Genomic DNA, 27,550 nt, shown 5'->3' on the forward strand with positions numbered 1-27,550 from the left:
CTTATAATTATAGTATTTAGTGGTGCGTAAAATGTGATACTTATTCTTCTTCTTCCTCTTTTTTTTTGTCAAAATCTTTGAGGTTTTTTAAATTGACTAGGGGCACTCATGCGAATCATCATCAATTATATGCTCATTAGTTTTGATCAGGTTGCAAAATATAACTATGATTATGAAGGTTGAAGCTTTAGTAAGAAGGAAATGCTTTTTAGTCAGATTTGATCTATTTATGTTATCCATGTTTCCCTTCCTTTATACAAATATTTTCATTTAACTTTTAAATCTACTTATACTTATTTCATAAATAATAATTATACATTTTATATATTTTTTTAATTTTATCAAACTTTTAATGTTTTAAAATACAGCTTTAACTCATATTAATTTCTTAGTTGAAATTCCTCTGCGAATCACCCTAGCCTATATCCTGTCTGTCTCGATTGCTCAATATTATATAAATTTTTATTAAAGTACCGTAAAATCAAAGAGTATATTCACCGAAAGCTGAGACCAGCATCCAGCAGATGCTTGAGCTGCCTGGGAGTTCGCCTTTGAGTGTGTTGTTGTTGCTGTTGTTGTTGTTGTTGTTGTTGTTGTTGCTGCTGTTATTGTTGCCTGCCCGTGAAATCAGTGTTATTGATCATAGCTGCATAATCAAGTTACGAGCGCGCTTTTATTATGTTGCCAGTTGCCGAAAAAAAAAAACAACATCCACCACCAACAATGGCATCATTATGCTCAGCAACATCGTCATCATGATGTTCGCCAGCAACATCATCGGCAATGACAGTTGGCTGACCAACAGGTTGCCTGTGCTTCGGCTTATGCGCGTATACTCAACTTCACCACACTGCGAGGGCTGCAAATTCAACACAGGTCCACAGACAATGCTCTGCGTTGGTGGTGTGGGCAGTACTGGCAGTGGTGGTGGTGATGGTGGTGGCTTTGCTACAGCTCATGTTGCTGATGGTGGATTCTCGGCGTCAACTTGTTCGACATTCGCTCGCAGCTCGCACTTGTGTACGGTCGTGTTCTCGCGTCGAATCCAATCATCTGAAACGGTTGAAAAACGTTCAAAAACTTCGACTCGCCGCTTGTCGTTGCAATTGAAATCAATTGAGTGCAATTTGCGAGTGCAAAGTTTTCTGGTGCAAAATGTTTGCCTAAGACAGTTTCGTTCCATTCATTTGTCGCGTGTGTTTGCGCGTAATCAAAACTAAAAGCAAAACAAAACAAAACAAGACAGAAAACGGAAAACGGAGTCAGTTCCATCAACTCTAATCGAAAAGATAAACAAAGCTCACTCACACACACACACGCGCCATGGCTGACGAGAGCCTACACACAATGCCGCTGGAGCACAATATAGACTATCATATAGTCACATTGTTTGAGCGCTTGGAGGCGATGCGCAAAGATTCGCACGGCAACACCATCAACAATCGGCTCTCGAGCACCCTGCAGGTGCCCAAGCGGAGCATGCAGGCCGAGATACGCACCCTGGAGTTCTGGAGGTGGGCATTCAACAGCATCCGAACGAACCATTAGCATTAACAGTCAGTCAGCTATTCAGTCAGTCAGTCCGCCCACAACTGTAGTCATTATCATTCGCATTGTTCCCCAGCCTTTATTGTTTATTGTGAATTCTAACTTTTGTGGCTTTGCGTGCATAATGCAGAGGCCGACAGCCAGCCAGCTGAACTACAGTACTGTGATGCTTAACTAAGTGAAATTTAAGTGGTTTGCCTTTGTGTCTGTCTGTCTGGATCTTGGAGACATTTGCGGCCAAACAATGACAAACATTTATTCACAAGTGAATGACAATTAATTAAAATGGGAGTCAGTTCAGCTAATTTTGATAAACGATTATCCAGTTATTTTTAGACTTGCATGATTGAAGGGTATTTTCTAGTTCTAGCACTTTTTGCTTAGACTATTTCAATGTCATTTGGCAATTTAGTTAATTAATAATCAATCAATTCAATAATAATCGATAATTGCGATTATTAAAATCACTGCCAGATTTTCAAGACACTGTATTTACCGTTTATATCTGTTAGTTACACTGCACATGGTCAAATTTGCTTTTCTTCAGGAAATTTTTAATAAGTGTTTATTTTTGTTGTGCTTATATTTTTATAGATTTCAATTTTTTTTTTATTTTAAGAAAACTCAAAGACTTTTTGTTGGGTTATAAAAATGAAATTGATAATACTATAAAAATTATTTAGCAGAATGAAAAAAATTATCGCATATTTTATTATCATATTATTATTATTACTGTAATACTAATATGATAAAAAAAAGAAAATAAGAATTTAACTTGTTTTGTTAAGCAATTTTTCTATAACCATTTTTAATTCCTCAACTTTTAAGCTCAAAATCCGTAGCTAAGATTTCTTAAGCAATATTAAAATGCAGGCTAATTTTTAGTAGAATTTTTATGGCCGTCCCTTAATTGTTTTCCTTTAAATATCTGCTGACGGTCCATTTTATATATGAATTTAATGCCCGCTTCATTAAAAGTCCATAAAGTAATTAAATTGCAGCAATGCGCTGGACAGCGCAGTTTAAATAAGTTCTCCCGCTGGTTCTCCTCCTCCTCCCCTTCTCCGCCTTTGTTGGCTTACATTAATTATTTTTGTGAATTTTTAAAATTGTACTGAAAATTCGCTGTCACGGACATACGCAGGTCATTTGAGGCGAACTTTCATTTAAATTTATAAAAATTTACAAAAAACATATAAAAACATATATATGTATATGCTTATATTAGAGTCCGAGTGGGAGCGCGCAGTTAGAGCCAATTAGGGAAGAGCAGAATAATGCAAAAGTTAAACAAGAAATTTGATGGAAATTAACAAATGCAAAGTTCTGGCAAACCAAATTGCAGCTGGAGCTGGCAATGTTTATGTTGCCATCGCAGCAGTTTGTTTGATTTTTTCGTTATCGCAAAAATGCAAAGGGAGGGAGTTGGAGGAGGTAGAGCAGTAGAAGAAGGACGGAGAGTAGGAGTGGCATGGGGAGCAGGAGAATGCATAGGAGTGGAGTGGGACAGAGTAGGAGAAGGCGAAGAAGGTGGAGAGGGTGCCGGGGCAGAAGTGTAGCGCAAGCAGGAGAAGGCAGAGGAGCAGTAGTTGCCTGCTGTCATGGAGGGCGTTGTCCATTTGTTTTTTATGTTTTCTGGTTGTCCAGCAACGACGACGACGACGACGACCCCGGGCAATCGGCAGCTGCTGTCTCTGCTCAGTGTCTGTTGGCTTTTTGGTTGCGGAACCCCAAAGCTAACTCCCTCCATCTCAGTCCCCCTCTCTCCTTCTCCCTCTCTCTGTGTCTCTGTGTGTGCATAATTGTCATTGGGCCTGGAACAAGGCGCACATTGTGTTTGCAATTTGTAGCGCAACATAATTTCTTGAATATTTACTTAAATCATATGAAATGACATGCCCCAACTGAAGTGTCTTGCTTTAACCCCCCGCCTCCCGCTTTGTCTCTTCCTTGCAGATCCATCATCAGCGAGTGCCTCGCCTCGTTCCTCTACGTGTTCATCGTATGCGGCGCTGCGGCGGGCGCCGGTGTGGGTGCCAGTGTTTCATCCGTGCTCCTGGCCACGGCGCTCGCCTCCGGCTTGGCGATGGCAACATTAACACAGTGCTTTTTGCATATATCGGGTAAGCCAACGAAACAAAAACAAGAACAACAAAAACAAACAGACGAATAAACAGGCGACAAGTGTTGCATGTTGCTTGTTGTTGCTTGATGTTGTTGTTGCTGTTGAGGGTCTACAAACTCTGCCGTGGGAATTTCGTTGCCACCAACCAAACAGCAGCAGCAGCAAAACAGCCACAAGAACCCCATTTCACATATATTTCGTTGGGTCTTTGTGCGGCGTCACTTAACGAAAGGAGTATATAGGTTTCTCTGCTCTAAGAGAGTTGAAGCTTTATGTAGACCCAGAGCCCAGAGCTTAAGATATATGAACCTCTAGCTACAAATATATTCCTGGATAGCTATTAGAGAAACTTTTAAGAATATAATAAAATAGATATATGTATGTATGTATACCGAAAAATTAAAAATTGATCCTGTTAGAAAATCGAAAAAAATATCCAAATGAAAATTAAGAAAATTTACTTAAAATATTTTTAAAACTCTGCTATAATATTTATTTACTTCAAATTGAATTAATAATATAATATTGCATAAGCTTGACGTAGAGTCTTTCTTTTATGTGATTTATAGCTATTTTATTTCATATAAATATATATTTTTTATGTTATTTGAGTTTTAAAAAATCTTTCCTAAATGCTTATTTATTTACATTAAAATATATAATAAAATTTTTAAATATTTAAATGAAATATTAAATTTTATCGAACTTCAGTTTTACTTTTATTTTATCATTTGTTTTCCATTTGTAATTAATTTTTTTCTAATTTTATTTCACTTAATTTAGTGGGCTATGCTCTACATAAGTATTCCTATATGAATGCTTCCTTTTGTATTTTCTATGGAATTTATTATTTAATATTATATATTTCATTGAACTTTAAGCGAGTATGTAGCAGTTGGGACTAGCCCATTTTTAATCATTTCATATTTCATTGAACTTTGTGCGAGTATTATGCAGTCAGGTACACCCCACATAAATTTTACTATTTGTTTTCTTTTTATATTTATGTATTTTCTTCTCTCTATTTTTTGTTGTTGTAATTTTCGAAAAGCCAACGCACTGTGGTTGTCGCCCACGTCTGCGATTCCGTCTCCTGCCCCTTGGCTCCCACTCCTGCTGCGGCTCCCCCTTTGCTTTTTCAAGCGCCTTGGCTGCACTCAGCCGAGGAGACGCTCTTATCTGTGGCGGGCGCACTTGCACTGGCCTCTCTGTTATTTTTCACTGTTCTCTGTACAACTTCCTCGTGTATTTGTTCATCTGCGTTGACATTCGGGGCAATTAAATGTTGTCACAAGAGGGCGGGGATGTTGGGGGCCAGGGCGTACGTATGCAGAGAGAACATGTGTTCTTGATTTCGCCTTTAAGTTGCATTCTGTATGACTGTAACTGTAAATATATAGAAATGTATGCGCATATATACATATGTTATATGTTTTCTTTTTCACAGCCAATTGGCTGCACATTAAGTTATGAACAGAGTCCCTCAATCCAGCGCATAAAAAATAATATTCCACGAAAGTGTCAAAATGTTATTTAACGGTTTTCAGAGCGAGAGGGGATGCACACCAGATATATAAATATATTTTTATAATAGATTGAACTGAGAATAAACACATCTGACAAAGCAGCAAGAGAATGAGGCATTTTATATAATCGAATAGAAAGTTTTATTTAAAGTTCTACATGAATTTAAATTTTCTGCTAGTCTCTTCTAGTTTTATATTATATTATTTTGCCATATGCATAGACCTCATTATATTAATAACTTTCTTTGACAGCTTTCACTTTTTTTCTGAGCATAATTTACCTGGATCGTTTCTTGTTAAATATTTAATGATTAATCCACTTATCCAAATTTTTGTTACTCTCGCACCACAGGCGCTCACATCAATCCCGCCGTAACTTTGGCCTGCTGCGTTATCCGCAGCATCTCCCCCATACGTGCCGCGATGTACATGACCGCCCAATGCGGCGGAGGCATTGCGGGTGCCGCTCTGCTCTATGGGTAAGTCAAGCAAATATTATCGAGCTATTTATCCAATCGATTTGGTGATTAATAAATAGTAATGAGGTTTTTAAAATTATCGAAAGTTTCGTCTTAGTATGACTAAATGTCCTTTTTACAGCTAGAGTAATTTTTTAGACTTTGATTGTCTTTGTAATATAAAATATGTACATATAGTTGTATATTTATTTTATAGTCCAGGGTTCTTGGCGATACAGCCAAGGGCAGGGCAGGGCACATCAATCAATGATAGCTATAGAGCTTATCATAATTCATTTTTAGCAAATATATTTGCTTAGGTTAGAAAAATATATATGTACATAATCCAATTAATCAAATATATATAATACCTATACATCTATTAATTCTAATAATATAATACGAGTAACAAGAAGTAAACATATACATTTTTACTAGAAAAATCTCTCTTTGATTCAGAAACAGCAAAGATATATTATTTATTAACTAATGATGTAGTCTAATAACAATAACAAATAATCATTTAGTGCTTAGTAATGTCCTTTTTTCGCTCAGTGTAATCAGAAATGAATTGCCAGAAGCAAGTGCTTGAGTCTGTCTGCAATCAGATTCCAAGTATTTCCAAATGACTTCATAGCATTCGATCCAACGCCCACGGCTCCGCCCTCACTTGATGGTACTTTAATAATGCCCGGTTACAAATTTCCATATAAAATGTCCGTTGAGCATGAAATTCATTTCGTTGTAAAAGTATGTATGCTCGACCCGAGCTTGGGACAGGATATGCCTGTGCTAACAGCAATTTCCGAATTAAATTCAACAAGGTGCTCAATGTCACTCGAAAATCCTAACGGCCAATGCGGTGACTGTACCAAAGGGACACACTTTGCCCAAAAATCATTTACAGGAAATACGTAGTTTGAGTGTGCAAAAAAAAAAAACAGACGAAAGATGAAGCAGAAATCGAAATAAATAGGGGAACAGCTAGAGGAATGTATAAATAGGATATGCAGGTAAAATGCTCTATCCTACACACACACACACATACGCACGCACATACACTTACAGAGCTGTAAGCACCTGCATAGAGCGCAGGTAGTAACTTAGCTAGGAGTTGAGCTAACTCTCCCTCTCTGTCTCTCTCTCTCTCTGTCTCTTACTCCCACGTTTATCTCAGCTAGGGCGCAAAACATCTGCCAACGTGATTTCCCATTTTTGTTGAAAATGCGTTTGCTGTCAGGACCGGATTCCTTCCTTTGTCGAGGCCAGGCAACATGTGCTGCCTAGACACACACACACACACACACACACACGCATACGCACTCCTTATAGTGCGTATCCAAATCTTTGTAGGTCCTGTCAGCGTCTTTTATGCCTAGCTGACAAACACTGCGCAGGATATGCGTGTGGAATATCAGTCTTTGTGCACGTCACAGGCAATAGATAGATATACATATATCTCCCTATATATATAAAGATAGCATAAACAATGAAGCAGAACCAAAAATATATATATATTTGCTGCTGCGCAGCGCTCCAATTTTTTTTTGTTCTGCTCTGTTTTGTTGTACGTTGAACTCCTTTTTGGAAAGTTAATGCGCCTGCGCAGCCTGCCCCTGACTCGCTCTGGGTCTGTGCAACATCTGTTTCTTTGGCTCCTTTTTTTTCGTGTTTGTATATATGTACACAGATATATTTTTTTGTTTTAAGTGCATTGGCATCTTTACTTTCTACCGTGGCGCAATCCGAGTAGCCGCTGCAGCCATGAAACATGTTTCAGCTGCCAGGGCCGATCAGGTTCGCATCTTCTTCGGCTTTTCACTCCATATATGTACGTATGTAGCTTGTATCTGCGGAAGGGTCTCCACTCGCAGGCAGCTCCAGTTGTTTTTTATTTAGTCGAAACATATGTTTCCAAAAGTAATTTAGAGTGTGTGTGTGTGTGTGCGTATGTGTTGATTAATTGGTTTAGATTTGGCAGTCGATTTTGTGGCTTTGGGGCGTCTTTAGAGTTGAGTTGAGTTGAGTTTTTTGGCTCAGTTTGATTGATGGGCCTCTAGCCGAGATTGAAGCCGGTACAAAAACTAACGATGTCTCGCAGCATAATCGATGCGTGAAATTGAGTGCGAATTCTTGTGGTTTCTAAGAATAAAGTTGGAAATTCTTTCAGACAGACAGCTGCAGAGGTTTTAAATTTGTATAAAAATGCTGGCTGGGTGAATAGGTTTTGTGTCGAAATTTATTATATAATATAGATTAATATATAGACTAATAATTTATCCGTTTAAAGTCTTTTAAAGTCCTTTTTAAAGTCTTTTAAGCCGTTTAGCTGTAGTTAGCGTGTCTCTTTTTAAATCATGGCAGGCATGAGCGGCAGTGCGTTTAGTGCTGCGCCTTACCGTCAGGTGGCGCGACTAACGCAAGGGAAATTTTCGATCGGTTTGGTACATTTTCATTCTTTCCGCTAAATTTCAATTTAATTACAATTTCTGATTCAGGAATGCGCGCTTGTTTAACTGAAAGTATTTGCAAATCCATAATATTTTCATTAACAAAATTCGCGCTAAATTTATAATTATTAATTTAATATTTTTTAAAATTTTTAATATATAAAATAAAGTCAAAGAAATTTTAAATTTTAAATTCTTTCTTGAATGAATTTTTTTTTACATTATATATATAATAATAGTATTTTAAAGAAAAATATAAATTGATTTATAAGCTGTTTAGCTCGAAATTTCTTAACATAACTTTTTGTATGTTCATTATAAAACGCAATTTTAAAGGAGCAATCGGAGAAACTATTTATTAACTTTCTATTATTTGATATTGTATATCTAATATGTATTATGTCTAGAAATTAGAAATGTGGAAGTGAAACTCTACCCTAAATACTAGATAAACTATATGAGTTCCAACAGTAGAAATGAAATTCGATAAGTGATAGTCACATATGTAGATCCCAACAGCAGCATAGTTTAGAGATAAGAGTTGGCTGACATGAAAATAATATTACTATTATTGTAATGTACAGATTTCCTATATAGAATCATGCCCATGCAGATACTTGCTCAGCCGCCTCACTGTCACATATCAATTGCCTCCACCCCAGATGCCAAGAGGCACTTGAGGCGCAGGCTTTAGTATTATTATTTCTACATATTCTACTTTATTTTGCTTTTAAGTAAAAACTCTTCAAAATAACAACATGACATGCGTGGCCCGCATGCATTTGTTGTTTTTGCTTCTTATTTTTTTTTTTTTTTAAGTATCGATATCCGGCTCTCGCCCGCTTAGTTGTTATTGTTATGCGCGTTGCGTTCTGGAGGATATTCAATGAGGATATTTGAGTTGGTTTGCTTGGATTTCGCTTTTATTCTTGACCGTCGACGAAACGTGCGCCAAGCACGTTCCAAAATATGCCTTTTCAGTAAAAATGATGAGAGATAAAAATCAGGTAGAGCCCGCCAGACCGACAGAAAGCAAGCAAGCAAAACTGCATAATTACCATTGGCCTTTGTTCAGTTCGACGCCGTTTGTATCTTCGTTTTCGTCTTCAATCTACTCGCCGATCCATCCCTTCTGCGTGCTGAGCTCCTTCTCGGTTGCTGCGCCTGCGCAGGATGCGACAGAAACTTGAAATCAAACACGTGTCGCTGCCGCTCGCTGGTTGGTCAGCACGAAAGGGCAGCTGGAACTGTCGGGCACTTAAACGAGCTCAAAGCCTGCCAGGCACACCTGCCGCCAAAAAAAAAAATAACAAAAATTGAAAAGAAGAGAAAAAATTACAGTAGTTCCCTTTGACAGCAACAGTAAAAAAGAGATACAAAAAAAAAAAACAGGATTTTCGAGTCGAAATTTGAATTTTAAATGCAACGAAACGAAATGGAACGTAACGAGCTGCGGCCGGGGAGCTGAAATCGCAGCCAGTGCCTTCATTATCGATTCGTATGTGGGGCATGGGGCATGGCGTCTTTCTGGCCAGTTGCCCAAAATCAATTCGTGTCACATAGAAGCAATTGAATTACGTTTTTGATGCCGCCCGCTAACAGCTTATCGCTGGCAACATGAAAACGGCATCCTGTGCGCCGCTTCCGGTTGATGCACTCACACACACACACACACATACATACACCTACATACAGTAACAAAAAAATTAAACATTGCACAGCTGGTCCAGGCGTGCAATCCAACCGTAAAGAGCTCCTATGCAAGTGCCACATTTGCCGTTGATTTCTTTGATTGTGGTGCACATTTTGTGTCAATTGTTGCACGTGGAAAATTTATAATTAATTGCCTTGTGGCAGAGTCAATAAATTGCATTTACTGCATGCATATTTATGTGGCATTTTCATTGTCGGCTGCAGCATGATGAATTTCACTTTAATTTACAATTTAATTTGGCAATTTAAATTGCCAAATTTTATGCAGATAAAACCTTAATAAATGCTTCAGGTGTTGCACGTAAATATTATGTTTGTTGCAATATCAGATTGCGATGGGAAACGCCAGAGGTATTTGTCCCGGTTGACACGCCTTTTGGCATCTAGGAGGAGCGGGCGTCCTCCGCCGTCATTGCTTAAACCTCAAACCGCAACCAGTTGCAGCGTGTTGCACATAGCACATAACCTAACTCTTCATTACGGATGTGGCAGCAAGAAATGTGTGTGTTGTGTCCTTTTCACACTACTTTTGCAGCTTTATATGTGTATGTGCTTAGGTATGTATGTACGTGTAGGTGTGTCTGCTTCTTCTTGTTTCTCTTGTTTGTTTGCCTTTTTATCGTGCACCAACAATTTTGTTCGGTTAGCAAAGGGAAGCTGCTAAGCTTAACGGTACATAAACTTCTGGCTACATTTTGCTATTTCCTGCTACTTAACTGTAACTGTGTGTGTGTGTGTTAGCTATTTGTTTGTTGTTGCTGCAAAATTAGCACTTTATACATTTATGAGCAAACAAGCCGGGACAAGAAAATAAACTCAAAAATCAAACTAAGGCAGCCATAGGCAAAGCCAAGTTTTATTATGATTTCCTTTAGTTAGGCGTTAAATAATTTTCTCTTTATGTATTAGAGCCAGAGATAACATGAAAGGATAAACTTTAAAGTTGTATTTGGTACTTACTTTCCCAAATGTCCTTTTTGTGAAATTTAGTTAGGCCATTAGCAGTCGATGTCACATCGCTTAAGCAATGTATATCGATATCTTGTTTTGAATTAGCACCAGCTCTAATTCCTTATTGGGATTAATAAGTTAATTTCCTTTTATTATTCAAAAGTCCTTTATATCGAATCTAGTCAAACTATTGAACACATGTGGCATTTTGCTGAAGCATCGATATATTATCTTTGATTCGTGTTACCTCTAACTATTGCAGTCATCCATGCCGAATATGCAGATTATATAAAATATAAAATTCAATTAAGGAATTCTAGCTCTTGTTTGTTTAAGCCATATATGTACATATATTATATTGAAATAGAATCAAATAACACGCATGTAACAAGCCCATAAAGCTCTAAAATGCACAAGCCTACACAGGGCATCTCCTAGTCAGTCATTGAGATGACTTCTTTATGTTGTATTTCCTTCATTGCTGTGATCTGAACTTGAATAAGCTTTCAGCCAAGTAAAAAATTGTTAAGGTTGGCTCCACTTTGTGTACACACACAGCATATGGCTATGAAATATTATATATAAATACATATATATAGATTTTTATCAAAGTCTTTCAAATATTTGTGCTTTTTCTTTGCACATTTTCTTTACTATTCTTTATTGGTAGAGAGTTATTTGGTAGCAAAGCTGGCGTTTATTGCCGCTAAGCCGGCATACTTCACCTTTTCACTAGGATGGCCATCCTCTCTCACTCTCGCTCTCTCTCTCTCTCCCTTTCTCACCCGCTCGTTTATTCGCTGCTCCACTCAATGCCATTTGCTGCAACTGCTCCACTATTTGCTCAACTACTTTTAAGTGCATTGCGAAAGCGTTTATTTCCGGATTTTCACAGTTATTCAATGTTCCGGAGATGATGTGCAATTGCCACTGCGGCGATGTGCGCTTCCCCACTTCCACACTATAGAAAGCATCGCAAATATTTGTTCAACAACACTTATGATGTGTACAAGTGTGGGATTTACCAACACTGTTATGCACTTGGATTCGGTAAATTTTCTCTATTTGCGTGCATGAGCCACATAAAGAAAACTATTTGCTTGTATTTATTTATTTAACATGCATTTAGTAGCTCTACAAATTTCGAAATGCATTTCTTTATGCTTTCCCTTAATGCACTTGAAATGAATTTGATTAGTTTCCTTAAGCAAGTTTTAAGTAGTAGTTGGGGAGTAAACTATATTATTACAAAATTAATCGAGAATTGGATTTTGTGTATATACATATATTCAAACATAGAATATTTTCTTTTTAGACTGATAAACATAGCATAGTATTTAAATCTTGTATGAATTGAATTTGTTGATATTCAGACTTTATTATTAATTTTATTATTTGACAATTTAATTATCTATTTTCAATTAAGACTCTTAGTTTAGCTCTCATGGTTTATCGTTTATCTCATGGTTTAGCTCTTATCATTCGATTGCTTAATAATAACAAATAAATTGAATGGGCATGTCAACATCAGCTTATAAGCTCAACTTTGATATATGATAGATTTCAATTATAGCCGAGAGCAAAGTTAGCTCTCACAGAGCCAAGTTGATAGCAGCTGCATGTGGGTAAACTCATTAGCAGTAACGCAAAAGTTAAATTGTTCATAAATCTTGGAGGAGCCGAAAAAAGTTGTGATACCGCGCACAGCCTAGGCGTAGGCAACAACTTTTGTCACTTTTGCCAATTGAAACTTTGGCAATCTAAATTATGTGCCAGTAGCTTCACCCATACATGCATATATGCATGTGTATGTGTGTGAACCGGGGTTAACAAACTGTCGTAAGAGTTCAACTTTGGGTTGCAGTATTCTGTATGTTAATATAGTATCTAGAGCATATGATTACTTAACTTTAGTCAATCCCAAATCAGTATTATAATAAAAAAATCTCACTCTCTGTCTCTTTCTCTTTCTTGTTTTCTTACAGTGTCACCGTGCCGGGGTATCAGGGCAATCTGCAGGCGGCAATCTCTCACAGCGCCGCATTGGCCGCCTGGGAACGTTTCGGTGTTGAGTTCATACTCACCTTTGTCGTGGTGCTCTGCTATTTCGTCTCCACGGATGCCATTAAGAAGTTCATGGGCAATTCGGCGTTTGCCATCGGTGCGGCATACAGCGCCTGTTGCTTTGTGTCGGTAAGTTTGACATTGATAATGATGCTTCAAGGAATGCTACAACACTAAAATCTAGAGACTCGAAACTCTCAACTCGCAACTCGAGCCTTCAGACCTGAGAGTCAAGAAACGCACCTGCCGTTTGCGCATTTTTATGGTGCAAAAATCGCAGCATGACAGGCACCAGGCCCAGACCCAGTCCCAGTCAACAAAAGGGACCGAGAAATTGGTCGAGATAATTAATTTAGCCCAAGTCAGGGTCGAGCGCGTCTCGAAACGTTGTTGTCCACAAATTAAAAGCAAATATTTAGCCAGTTTATTTATTTATTTTTCTTTTCTTTCCCCTTAAGCCGCACAATAAAACTGAAATTTATATTGATTTGAATTACGATTTCAGACTTGCGATAATAATTGAGCACGCAATCATAAAATGAATTTTAGACAATTTATCCGCATTGGAATTCGACTGTGAACTGCTGCAGCTGATTCAAGGACAGTCATTTAGCCACTCGATTGTTCATAAATAATTTGTGAAAATCTGTTTTTGAAAGAAGAATTTTGAAAATTTAATTTACAAATTGCTTGGAAACTAAAGGCTGATTTTTTTATTACAAAATACTTAATATATATTAAAAGTATGCCGTTTACATAAATATTTGCCCTATATACATGTCATATATATGTGCCTTTCATATGTAGCAAATATAATTTGATTATAATTATTTAATTATTATAAAAATATTTAATAGATTTTAAAAAAATATTTAATGTATTTATATATTTTTTAAAATATTTAATATATTTTTCATGGGAGGATATGACTCACGGAGACCTTTAGACAACCCCCATTTCCACATTCTTTCCATTTTCCACCAATCTCATGCTCCCTCTTCCTCTATTACAGATGCCCTATCTGAATCCGGCGCGCTCCTTGGGTCCGTCGTTTGTGCTGAACAAATGGGACAACCATTGGGTGTATTGGTTTGGTCCGCTCGTCGGCGGCATGGCGTCCGGCCTGGTGTATGAGCATATATTCAGCTCGCGTCGCAGCGTGCGTCATGCCAAGGGCAGCATTGACAACGACTCCAGCTCCATACACTCCGAGGATGAGCTAAACTACGACATGGACATGGAGAAGCCCAACAAGTATCAGCAGTCGCAGGGCACCTATCCACGCGGCCAGACGAATGGGGCGGGTGCCACCGCTGCTCAGCATGCCGCTGCCACTTTGCCGCCCATGGGCGTGGTCGGCGCTGGAGCCGGCAACTACTGCCAGAATCTGTACACCGCGCCGCCGCTCTCCTCCAAGTACGATCAGCAGCAGCAGCAGCAGGAGCCGCTCTACGGCGGCACTCGCTCGCTCTACTGCCGCTCGCCCACGCTGACGCGCAGCAACTTGAATCGCTCGCAGTCGGTGTACGCGAAGAGCAACACGGCCATCAATCGTGACATTGTGCCGCGTCCCGGACCACTGGTGCCAGCGCAGAGTCTCTATCCCATGCGCACTCAACAGCAGCAGCAGCAGCAGCAACAGCAGCAACATCACCAGCAGGCCGTCTCGACAACCCAATCGTCGCATCTGCAGAATCAGAACGTGCAGAATCAGATGCAGCAGCGCACCGAGAGTATCTATGCCATGCGCGGCTCCATGCGCGGACAGCAGCAACCATTGCAGCAGCAGCAACAGCAGCAGCAGCAGCAACAGGCGCCAGTTGGCATGCAGCAGCAATTGCAGCCACCGCAGCAGCACATGTCGGACCCACAGGCGCAACCACAGGGCTTCCAGCCGGTCTACGGATCACGCAACAATCCCACACCCCTGGACGGCAATCACAAGTTTGAACGTCGGGATCAACAGCAGCAGCAGCAGCAGCAACTCTATGGCATGACCGGTCCGCGCAATCGCGGCCAGTCGGCGCAGTCCGATGACAGCTCGTATGGCTCGTATCATGGCTCGGCAGTCACGCCGCCAGCGCGTCATCCCAGCGTGGAGCCCTCGCCGCCGCCCCCGCCCATGCTGATGTACGCCCCACCGCCGCAGCCCAATGCGGCGCATCCACAGCCCATACGAACGCAGTCGGAGCGCAAGGTGAGCGCACCCGTCGTTGTCTCCCAGTCGTCTGCCTGTGCTGTCACCTATACCACATCCCAGATGCCCCCAACGATCACGACCACAACAGCACAACAACAGCAACAGCAGCAACAGCAGCAGCAGCAGCAACAAATGATGATGCAACAGCAGCAGCAGCAGCAGCAACAGCAGCAGCAGCAAGCACATCAGCAACATTATGGCATGTTGCCGTTGCGACCGAACTGAAAGCGGCTATCGTGGGGCCCCGTTACGACGCCGCCGCCAACGATACACGCCGCCCTCGCAATTCATCCCACGGGCACCATGACCCTGCACAGCTGCAGCCTGGCCAAGCAGAGCAGCTTGTTTTAGCTCCCAGAGAAGAGTAAATCGGGCATCCAAAGGAAATGTACGCAAAGTCCTAGAATTTAGTTTAAAAAAATAAAATCATTTAAGTGCAGTTGAATTAGAATGATATACAATATACATATATAGACCTAGCGATAGCAGACGAAACATAGCCACAATGTATTATTCATATACGACAAGTAAGAAGGAACTCAAACCTAGCAGCAGCAGCAACATCGATTATTATAAGCAACGTACATACATATAACTATAAATATATCCCATAATCCATCTGAATATATTACTATGCTCATAAAATACTTATTCAGCAGTCAGATAAACATAGACATATTCACCCATTTGCTTAAACTTCCTTTTATTTTGTTAATTTCATATCGTATTTCGTTATCCCTGTTTCAGGGAATTACATATTTCAGTTCAATTCATATTGAATGGTGGCATTTTTATATACCCAACCAAATTTCTCGACTGAATCACATACGATCTAATATTATCTCAAAAATACATACTCAGTCTTTTATTCATCCTATTTTTTTTAATTCTTCAATGTTACTTTCAATTTTAGGTTTTTTTCTATTATAGAAGCTCTTAATATAAATGTATATATAGTATATGCATCTATATTGATGACTAGTTTAAATGTTATCATTAACAGCTTAACCATATATAAATGTAAATGTTAGGCTAGATAAGCAGAAAAGTCGACATCTATGTATATCGTAGAAAATATGTACGCATAATTGTAGCCATTAAACGCTCTTATTAATTGTAAGTATAAGCAAAAAAAAAAAAGAAAAACAAAGATATACATATATATAGTATACAAGAACTGTTCTGTAACCTAGAAAAAAAATGTTGATCTAAATTAAATTCAATTAGCGCTTGCTAAAAAAGTTACCGAAGTTTTGCTTACAAAATGGGAAGTTTACAATCTGATTCTGGAATAGGTCGAAAGAATAAAAGGCAATCTTTTAAAATTATAAAATTCCGTATTCAAATCGCGTCAAAATCTTCAATTGCGCAGAAGACTAAAAATTCTTAAATAAATATCCTTATGGGACATTTTCAGTACCTTTGGTATTAAATCGTAAGTTTAAGCAGTTAACTTACGCAAAAGTCCGTAGAAGAATAAATTTCCTTCTTACAGTGCGGCGAAAATAACCAAATGGGTAATTTGTAGTACTTTTTGGCATTTGAATCATAACAGCCAAAGATCCCAAGTTGCGCTCAAAGTTCGCAGAAGAATATGTAAATACCCTTGGCGCAATGCTGCAGAAGTATGCAAAGTAGGAAATAATAAAAGTCCACGTACTCTGCAGTATTTTTCAAGCGTTCCTTTTGTATTTGCATAAGTTCACAGCAGTTATGAAAATATTGGCCGTCTCCTTCAGTGTTTCATAATTATGCAAAGTGGTAAATTATCTTTGATTGATGCACGCACTTTGCAACACTATTGCGAAAATTCTGCAGCAGTCTTTGGCATTTGAATAAAAGCACGAAACTGTTCGGCCGTTGTTTTATAATTATAAAAGTGGAAAATCATTTACCAATTTACGCGCTGTGCAACCTGCCAAAGTCTTTATTTTGTATTCGAAATTCGTTTGACTGTGGACTATCTGAACCATGCAAAGGTGTGTTTACACTCTGAACTCGGACCGTAGCCTGTCCCCGAAGGGATTGTGCACCAAAATAGCAATTGCAAAGTCATCGCCGACTCCAATTTTAAAACGTCTCCGACTGATTCAGATAACGAATTTCAGCAACTCATGCGACGAACTGAATAAAGCAAATGTATTAAATGTATTTCCGGCGCTCGAATCAGTTAGCCTGTTCGATGGATGCTATGCGACAAACAAAATTCGAGCCGAGCATTGGAATACAATCAAATTACTCGAATATCTGCAGATAGCCAAAGAAGTGTACCATCTTTCAGACTTCGATGCCATGCAACTGCTGGGATTCTTTAAGACCAATTTCACTGAAGCTTGTCGACATTTATTATTCGATAACAGCCGACACGATATTATACTGGATTTTGATTCGCCCTGGCGATTAAACTCGAGATCCATAAGAGAACTGCCCCCCATGGAGAAGTTTACGAGCCACTCGTTCTTCAAGAACTTCCAGCAACTGTACATCGTCAACTCCAACGTATTGACCAACGTACTGCCCCAGCAGTCCTTGGCCGAGAAGTTCCCCGGCCGCTATATACGCATACAGCGTTCCTTTTATCGAGGAAATGTCATCTGGGTGGCCTGTGCGCTACCCTCTGGAGATGAACCAATTGAGGTAGTTGCGCTGCTATTGCCATCGATGGACAGTAAGGAAGTAAAGCGCTGCACCTTTCTAATGGATGAATTGGAGGAGTATTTGGCCCCGCTGATCCTGGCCAGCAAGTCGTGGACAGTACTTGAACACGAGTCCGAAAATGCCGACATCCTAATACAAGTACTAAACGAATGCACTGCCGCCATGCAAGGTTTGCTCAACGTGGAGGTCCTGAAGAATAAACTTCCAAGAGATGCTGTCGGTGCCCTGCTGAAGACCTATGAAATTCTATACTGAAATGAAGAGATGTACGATAAGCTAAAAGTTGGGCAATTTCCAGCTAAAACATTATTAATGTTCATGTATTTACACACACTAAATTATTTTCTCAATATAAACAATAATAAAAAGTGTAATTATAAATATATATTTTTTTAAATTTTATTTGTAGAATTCAAGTCTTATTAATTAATAAAGAATTTACAAACAAAATAATATAAATGCCGAATATAATAATAATGCAGAAAAAAATATTAATATATTTGTTATAATTTTTTTTTTTTTTTTTTTTTTTTTTTGTAATTCAATTGTAACTCTATACTGTTTTTTTTATGTTTGATATAAAAAAATTTTTTAAAATTATAATTAAATTAATAACTGCTAGAATACATTTTATTAAAAACTGTTTTGAAAATAGTAAAACATTAATTGTAGATTTAAAGTAATATCTCCAAAAATATCAACCAGTAAAAATCATTATCAACATAAAAAATTACGCTCGCTCATCATCGACTATAATTAAATCACTCGCTTCCACATTCTGATCACATTACACTCTCTTTGTGGGAACCTAGTATTCAGCATAATCCAAACTGACCAATCAGAAGGATCAGGCCACTCACGATACTGTAAACAAATCAAACCAACAAACGATAAAAGAACTCTCAAAAATCTCAATCTCTTCAAGATCGAGATCCCTTCTATTCACATAAGAGCCAAAAGCTCATTGAGTCCGAAGCCCAATAAAACGAAAGCTGAAAGTCAGACCTATAAAACCTCTCCAGAATATAGCATAAGCAGTTCAGTTGTGTTAAGAAATTCTAATTCAATTCAGCGATTACTAAGCAAACCAAAAATAAAAAAAAAATTCCTTATATGAACTATAATGTAAAACTGATTATTATATATATCAAATCGTAAAAAGTTAATTAGTTTTAATTAAGAAAATTGGTGTGCAGAAATCATATTGAATTCGAATAACTGACATAATGAAAAAACTTAAAAAAAAAAAAATAAAATAAATAAAAAATAAATAAAATGTAAAATTGTATACAAACTTTTAGAAATTGTGTTTACAGTTCTTGGTAGAATAAGTAAGGAAATACATGTAAAAATTGTTTGTAAATAAATTTTGCAAAACAAAAAAAGGACGCAAAAACAAATTCATAAAATCATGCAACTCCAGTAAAAAAACAAATGAATAAAGAGAAGCAAACATAGTTTAAAAAATATTTGATACATCAGTCTCTTATAGAGAGTTTCTATATATCTTCAGTTTCCTTTACACCGACATCTATCTCCGACAAATCACTCAATTCATCCGATGGCCAATCATCGCCATCGTCGCTTTCGCCCTCCTCCTGAACATATTGATGGCGGATGTAGCGCATCCAGTGTATGCGACCCGTGTCGCACTGAGGAATCTTGGCGTGCTCCGAGTCATAGGCCAGCCAATGGCAGTGCTGCTGCGCCGACAAAGAGTCCAGCAAAGTGGGCCAGTAGACATGGAGGCCAACCTTGGCCAGCTTAATGTGCAGTCGATAGCCGTGCTGCTGCTCCGATAATATCTTCACCTCGCCCAGCAGATTGAGTATGCAGCGCTGCGGCGGCGTCGTCTCTGTGACCTGATAGAAGAGGACATTGTCCTGATGCACGAGCTGGTATTGTGGCACTTCCTGCTCGATGATGAGCTCGATCTGCAGCAGAGTCTGATGCCAGCACACCCTTGGACGCACTGCGTTGTCGGCGACGGCGGCACAGCGTAAGGCACTGGCCAACCTAGCGGGTGTTAACTGTAGCTTGGACGTTGGCAAAATATCATCATTGCTTTCCTTTTTCGGAATATTTGGTTTTTGGGGGCTTGTGTCATCAGTTGCCAGTATTTCCTGCATCATAGTATTAGCGGACTCTTTGAGCGCTGCATCATCGGAATTCAGCTCCATCAGCAGAATCTCCATAAGTGAATACATGATGTCTTTGAGGTCGAAGTCATTTGGCTGAGATGGCTCCTGATGAAGCTCAGTTATTTCAATTGGTTCCTTGGGAGCTAGTGCATCCCCGTTAATCAAGTGGTTAGCTGGACAATTGGTTTCAGTTTGGTCTTGCTCGATATTCACTTTGGTGGCAATCTTCTCCAGATCCTCTGCACAGGTTTCGGAATTGGAGTGGATCTCTGTTGCCGACTGTTTATCTAAGGAATTTATCTGGGCACTGGAAGCGGATTGCATCAGCTCGCCATTCTCTACACAGTCTGTTCCTTTGTGCAGCTCTTCAACACCCTCATCCTGCTTAGCCTTGTCTTGTTCCAGCTGCTTCACCTGCTCGTCGTCTGCCCTTGGGCCAGCCTCTAAGCAAGGCAATTCTGCTTGAAATTGCTTCTGCTTGTTGACCACCTCGACATGCAGCTTGTGCAAGTCTTTTAGGATTTGCACATCCGATTTGGCGTAGTTCCGAAGGATCAGCTCATCGTGCAGTTGCGTAGCCCTCACGCACGTCTGCAGCGCTGGGCAATCCTGCAGTACGGCCATGTCATTCGCATAGACCACATTGAACATGCTCAGCTCCACGGTTAACTGCAAATGCTGATTTTCACTGAGGTTGCTCAGCAGCTCCGTCACCCACACCTTCGCCTCCTTCTGCCAGTCGCCCTCGCCAATGGGTGGCATCAGCCCACACAGACGGACGTCGATGGCCAACGGTGGCTCCACTGCGAAACGTTCATCACACTCAAATAGATCCATAGATTGCACCTTCAGCAGCTCTGTGCCCTTGTCCATTTGCTGCACAACCACCAGGCGCTCGGACAAATCCACAATTCGAACGCGTTGGTATTTGAGTCGACGGCGCAGAACACAGACGTCGGACATTTTCAGTGTACGCTTGGGTCGGCGATTTCGCGCACTGCTCATGTGCAAGTCGAGCTCGGTGCTTAGGTTGCGCCGGGTGGCCATATTAGGGGCACTCTGCCAGGAGCGGTGCTCGCTGCTCCTGAAGCTGACGGGCATAATGGCAAAGTGCACCGGATCGTACACCTTGATGATGTTGCCGCGCACCATAGTGCCGGGTTGCCACAGAGCAGCCTGGCCGGGCCCCAGGAAGTCCTCACGGATTGGATGATGCCTCCGGTTGCAATACAACTGAACGCACTTACCGCTGCTCAGGATTTGCGGACAGAGCTGACGACTTTCATCTATCTGCTGGCGACAGCTGGCCACCATTTGTTGCATCTGCTCGCTCATCTTAAAGTCGTGCGCCTCAAAGAACTGCACCAGACGCGGCAGCTCGTGGCTATTGCTCTCGTCCAGGATGACGAAGGAGACGATCCTCGTAGTCAGCTTTTGGCCCGACAGATAGTTGTTGATATTCTCTCTGAAAACATGAAAGCGATACGAGAACTTGGACCAAGAATCGGGCAGACTGTAGTGAATCATTAGCTCGAAATTGCCCACAGGGAGAGGAGTTTGCTGCATTGCATCCGTGGCCAATAGCAACTGTTGCACTTGCTGAAAAATAGGAACACAGAAACATTTGTCCAAGGATTGTTAAGACTGCTAGACTTGTCCACTCACCTGCCTAGCGGCATCAATGGACTCAATGCAGTCATAGCCCGCCTCGGTCAAGGCCTTACGCAGCACAGCCAACTCCTTCTGGTCCTTGCAGTAGATGATTATGCGTCGCTTCAGAGGACTTTGAGCTGCCAAATAGTCGAGCAGCTGTGCGATCTTCCTATCGCTATGCAGCACAGCCACATTGAGCTTGACCCGGCCATAGACGGCCGCCTCGAGGAAGTCGCCGAAGAGCAGCAGAGGATTATCGTCGAAGCGCCGCAACAGTTCGAGAAAGACCTTTCCATGCCACTGCTGCGCGATAAGCACGAATTGCAACCGGAGCTTGGAAATGCCCTGCAGCAATTGCAGCAGTTCGTTGAGCAGAGCGGACTGAGCCGCATACATGCGATCGAAGTCATCGATGATGAAGTGCTTCAGGCGACGTGGATCGATCAGCTGCATCTCATCCTGCAGCAGCTGCTTCAAGTGGGTGGGCGTTGTGACCAGGATGCCGCACGAGTTGAGCAGGCGCAGTCGCAACTCTAGGCCACAGTGCTCGTGCGAGTTGACCACCTTCAGGCTGTTCGTCTTGTGGCCAGCCATCAGCTGATCGCATTGCTTGAACAGAGCCTCGGCTTTGACAACGGAGTCGGCCAGCAGCAGTGCGACGGGACCCAGGCTGGTGCCACTGCCCGTCGCTCGCATCGAGCTCATCACTTGGGAGCACAGCGTGGGCAAGTAGCACCAGGAGCGTCCGCTGTCAATGCGGTCCACCAGCACCAGGGAACGGCCCTGCATCAGGTGCGGCCAGGCGTAGCGCTGCGTGGCCATCGTTGGCCTCACATTCATCGCCTGCATGGCCTTCAGCACCTCCGGGCAGAACTGCGAGCTGCCTAAGCTGCGAGCCGGCTGCACCGGGATCGTGCTATGCGCAATCACTTGTGTCTCCAGGCCGCAGAGCTCAGGGGCTGAGCTTGTGGCTTTTGCATTAGTCTCAACTGGCAAACGGATTGCATTACAGATGCGCTGCCGCTCAAGCGGTTTGCGCGACGATAGCGGATTATTGTTTCTATTTGAGTATTCCTTATAGATGCGCTCCAGCGCATCCAAACTCAACCCCGAAGACGTCTCTTGAGTTGGTTTAATAGGCTCCTTGCTCAACGTGTAGTGTCCAGGATTATCCGGCTTCGTAAGAGCTTCCATATTTTTGCATGGATCAGGAATAGCTTTCATTATATCCGGTCGCATGGGTTGGCTTTCACTGTTCTTAATGGCTTTCGGGATGAATATTTTATTAACTTGTTTATTCAAATTGGGGGATGAAGTCTGATCCTGACTTGCACTCATTGAGTCCCTCTTCACAGATCTATCGGGGACACAAATCACTTTATTTGGATAAGGCTGAATGATCTTTACGAACTCGCTTGTATTTTCCGAATCGGCAGACAGGGATGAAGTCTGTGCCGAGGATAAATTATTTAGCCCATAGCCAATAAGCTGCAGTTTATCATTGATTGAGGGTTTCTGGACTTCAGTTGGTATTTCGGGGAGCGGGTGGATTATATCAGTATACAAGGAATCAGTATCATTTTCCACTCCACTTGAGGATGATTCATGCACATCCGTATTGAAGCGGACTTTGCGGGGCGAGTGCTGGTCAGCTTCGGTCTTATTTTCCGTGGAACTGCTTTTGGGGCGAAAGAGCGCCGTATCGACGGAGCCATCGGTTCTGCTCTTAATTCTGCTGAGGCGCTTCGCTGATTGGGGTACTTCAAGCTTTTCACGTAACCGAGCAAGGCCCTCCAACCGAACAAGCTGCTTTGAGGGGCACTTGAGGTTACGGGTCATGGCGCCTAGTTTATGATACCTATTTTTAAAAATGGAATCCAAGTATGCCTTGGACTCTTTGCTAAGCGGACAGCTTGGGGTTAGCTGCTGTTGTATTTGAGCTGGCTGGCTAGAAGCTACCATCTGGAGCACAGTAAAGACACGTAAACTGGGCCTAATATCTTCCTCATTCGGCTCCGCCGAATCGATTTGGCTCATCGGCTGGAACTCTCGAGCAAACGCTATACTGACCTCCTCGCTTTCCATTCGCGCCCATTGCTTCTCTACCAAATAGGTAGCCGCATCCACCGGCGGATCGTCCATCAGCAGCTGACCAAAGCTCTGATGCTCCTCGCTGCTATGCCGAACCCTGAAGATCAGTCGCTGCGCTTCGTCCAGGCGCTGGTCGAACAATCGCACTGCCTCGTCGGACCACGATTCGCCCGTGCGCGGCACCACACATTGAATGCCACCCCATTCGATATCGATGTAGCGCTCATGCAGATGGTACGGCAACGGGTACAAATCCTTCGTATTGCAGTAGACGCTGAAGCCATAGTCAATGGCCCACACCAGAAACTTGTCGCGTTCCAGATAAGCAACGACGAGCCCTCGCAGCATTTTCGCCATCGGCCGATAGTGCATAATGACATATTTATCCGGATAATAGCTGTTGCGCTGGCGATCCAAACGACAAAACTCCAGCAAACACTCCTCTGCAGCATGCACAGAAATGGCCGCAGTCTGCAGGTGCTCCAGCTGCACGTAGCAGAACAATTGCGGATTCACATAATGCGTAATCAGAATGGTCTTCGCCGTTCCGCCCTGCTCCGGTTCCTTTTGCTGCTCCGGCTCCTTTTGCTGCTCCGGCTCCTTGTGCTGCTTCGGCTCCTTTTGCTGCTCCGGCTCCTTGTGCTGCTTCGGCTCCTTTTTCTGCTCCGGATCCTTTTGCTGCTCCGGCTCCTTTTGCTGCTCCGGCTCCTTTTGCTGCTCCGGCTCCTTTTGCTGCTCCGGCTCCTTTTGCTGCTCCGGCTCCTTGTGCTGCTCCGGCTCCTTTCGCTGCTCCGGCTCCTTTTGCTGCTCCATTTACGCTTGCTTCACTTGAACTGTTTAGAGGAAAAGATTTATTTATACATCTAAATTCTATTAGACAAAGTTTCTAGATATATATACAATTATATACATATATGTATATAAGTATATATACTTTTATACAGTGGCATACATACATACATATATACAAGAAATTAGCAGCCACAGCTTAAAGTTCAAATCATTTTCCGAAGAGAATTATTCGTGTGGAAATTTCTCTGATTTCCAAGCAAGACAAAGTTTTGTGTAGAAGTATTTATATATATGTATGCAGTTAAAGCTTTAATTACAATTACCAACACAGACCGACGCTGTTTTCTAAGCTACTTATAAATATGGTTTCTAAAATAAGGGAAATTATATTAAAGATGTCTCAATTAGATGTCTACAATTCATGTGTATTAATAGATACAAGAGGGCAGCAAATATCCTCAGTTAATATGCTTACTTTTTATATCTTTTAACATTAAACATGTGAATTATGGAGAATTTCTTTTGTTAGTGATAGATGTTTATACATAATAATAATATAATATAATATGCAATAATTCTATAATATGCGAAAAAGTCTGAAGCAATGCAACTCAAATGCCAAACAGCGGAAAGGTTTTATTGTAATAGTTTAATAATCTATAAATAGATATAGATAAGATTAAGATATATAATCTACATCTTATTCGTAGATCCCTAATGTGAATGCTGACTGGAGGTCTTTCAGGGATTCTTTTAAATAATAAAATACCCTGGGAACTTCGTATAAAGACATTAAATAACATAAGTTGCGTTAGTTTCCATCTCTTGTCTCTCTCTGTCTCTCTCTCAATCACTTTTCTCACTGTTAGTTCTCTTGTACAAATAAGGAAATTTTCCTCACTCATTCTTTCTCTATCTCTGTGTGTGTCTCTTTTTCTATATCCCTCTTTCTCTCTCTTTCCCCCTCTCTGCAGTGTTTACCCATTTATATAAATAAAGCAATTCGTCTTTAGCCCAATTTAAGGCAATTCGTGTGCTTTTAAGCAACTTTTGCTAATTGAATTCTCAACAAAGCTTTTGCAGCACACTTTAAACTGCATAAAAAGGGGTTAACTAAAGTGCCAAAAGCCGTAGCTGGGCGCATCGAAAGGAGGTGCTTGTGCCTATTTGCCACTTGTTTGTGCCACGCTGTAAGCGCAATTTGCCACAGCAGGCGGCCAGTTGAAATTGTTGTTGTTGTATTCACGCATTCACTGCAATTGTAAAACGGTAAAACGTTCAAACTTCGCCCATTGTGGCGCAGCTATTGACTCGATTGTTGCTGTTGTTAAATGGAGTTTAATGGAATGACAACTTTAGCTTTAATATACTTGACTAACTATTAGCACGTGTATATGTACATATGTATGTATGTACATATGTATTTATATCTATCGATCACACTTTAGCTTAATCAGCTAACAGCTGCGTTTGACCATGAAAATTCTCTTATTATAATTAGAGCGCATAGCTTACCGAGGCAAATGCAACAACCGCAGCCCCGCACCTAGCCATTCCCTTCGCCTTCGCAGCTAAACAGATTTCACTAGTAAAAAATAAATAAATCCCTAATTTATCATATAAAAAATCTAATAAATGCAACGATATCCGATAATATGCAAATAAGCAGCCAGCTCTAGAGGGGTTGTTAGATCGATCAAATTGTGGCTATTCAAGCGCACATCTAACCTAATTTAGAAAAAAATTTGTTACATTATTCAAAGGACTTACATCGGTTAATTTGATTAGACACGCTTTACTAAATCCGCCAATTGATATAGAAAACTGTATTAAATGATAACAAAACAAGATTTTTATTTAGATTCAGCGTTTTGCTGCAGTTACAGATCAAGGATGATACGAAGTGGCACTAGAATAAAGCATGTGCTTTTGCACACACACACCCACACATATGCACATATTTACGTGAAAGATAACTATCATATGCAAATTATATATGTTGCGCATTCATCGATTCACAAAGTCAATTTCAAATAAACCCATCTCTAGCTAACGCACACTCATGCAAATTGTAAACAAAACTTATAACGGCAGCTAGAAAATTCGCAATATCAGCATCGCTGCCTGTATGTATTTAGATGGAACTGCGTAGCTCATCTTTTTTGAGATAAGAAATTATATAGAGTGTATGATCTTATGGCATTTACATACATATATACATGTGCTTCAGAGCAGTACTCACTAAGATGATAAATATTTAACACAAACAATTAGAGATGTAAATTTAATAGTTCATTTGCCATTTCACAACCCTAGAAAAAAATACTTTGCAATAGAAAAACGGGTACACGCGCGAAAAGAATGCAGTAACAGATAATAAGAATTTAACGACAGTAAGAGGATGCTTCACAAATACTCAATTTTAATTAGAATTTTGCAGATAATAAGAATTTTACGCCATTAAAAGGATGTTGCACGAATTTCAATTAGAATTCAAAATTTTTCATTTTATCTCTCTAGATGAAGATCGAAATAATTGAAAGCGTGACACTAGCAAGAAGCGATCGACTGAGCGACTGTTTATGCCTGGGCGACTGTCGGACTCATAAAGCGCCCAAGAATATACATACATACATACACACATACATACGCATATCGGCATAGAGAAAACGTAGACATGGTGTTCGTATTTATGTACGTATGCATGAATTCGTAAAGGCTTATGCATGTTTCTGCGTGTGTATGAGTGTCGCATTTCATTTTATACACATACACATACATACATATGGTTGTTTTGTGAAGGCGATTGAGGAAAAATTCTGATTTTCAAAAGAGTGACTTAAAGATATCATTTAAAATTTGAGGCTTCTTTTTGTTACGGAAAATTAAATATTTGAGATCGTTGCAAAGTTGCGTTCCACATACGAGATCACATGAATGTTTGTACATACATTTGTAAATATGTTTGCATACAGTATTTTAAAATAAAACTGGATATTCATTAAAAAAAAATGTTAATATTTCCATGCATGTATGTACATAGTATGTACGTATGAACATACATACTTATGTACATACATGTATACATATATAAATACACGTATGAGTGTATTTACTCTTATAAATCATTTGCAATCTAAAACTGAACGCACCCGCCTATTTGCCACCCCTTTACCTTTT

General features: G+C 40.5%; 3 protein-coding genes across 4 annotated transcripts; 2 read left to right on the forward strand and 1 right to left on the reverse strand.

The window, feature by feature from the left end:
• The first annotated feature begins 967 nt into the window (after positions 1-967).
• bib (MIP channel family protein big brain) lies at positions 968-15,461 on the forward strand. The gene is made up of 5 exons (XM_030384514.2): positions 968-1,514; positions 3,505-3,671; positions 5,552-5,678; positions 12,757-12,964; positions 13,848-15,461. The coding sequence occupies exons 1-5, from the start codon at positions 1,324-1,326 to the stop codon at positions 15,258-15,260; spliced, it is 2,106 nt and encodes a 701-aa protein (XP_030240374.2). The 5' UTR covers positions 968-1,323; the 3' UTR covers positions 15,261-15,461.
• Positions 15,462-16,858: 1,397 nt separating this feature from the next.
• LOC149091751 (uncharacterized) lies at positions 16,859-18,015 on the forward strand. The gene has a single exon (XM_089257985.1). The coding sequence runs from the start codon at positions 17,007-17,009 to the stop codon at positions 17,946-17,948; it is 942 nt and encodes a 313-aa protein (XP_089114111.1). The 5' UTR covers positions 16,859-17,006; the 3' UTR covers positions 17,949-18,015.
• Positions 18,016-19,075: 1,060 nt separating this feature from the next.
• Positions 19,076-26,218, reverse strand: SoYb (Sister of Yb). 2 transcript variants are annotated; one of them, XM_089257876.1, is made up of 4 exons: positions 26,141-26,218; positions 24,375-24,411; positions 21,500-24,140; positions 19,082-21,433 (listed from the first exon to the last, which is right to left on the reverse strand). In XM_089257876.1, the coding sequence occupies exons 2-4, from the start codon at positions 24,389-24,391 to the stop codon at positions 19,193-19,195; spliced, it is 4,899 nt and encodes a 1,632-aa protein (XP_089114002.1). In that variant the 5' UTR covers positions 24,392-24,411; positions 26,141-26,218; the 3' UTR covers positions 19,082-19,192. The 2 variants fall into 2 exon arrangements, with proteins under 2 accessions (XP_030240352.2, XP_089114002.1); XM_030384492.2 differs by having other exon boundaries at positions 19,076-21,433; positions 21,500-24,411.
• Positions 26,219-27,550: the final 1,332 nt, after the last annotated feature.

Source organism: Drosophila navojoa, chromosome 3 (genome assembly GCF_054131105.1).
Source record: "Drosophila navojoa isolate 15081-1374.11 chromosome 3, UAZ_NAV_1.0, whole genome shotgun sequence".
In the NCBI taxonomy this organism is placed as follows: domain Eukaryota; kingdom Metazoa; phylum Arthropoda; class Insecta; order Diptera; family Drosophilidae; genus Drosophila; species Drosophila navojoa.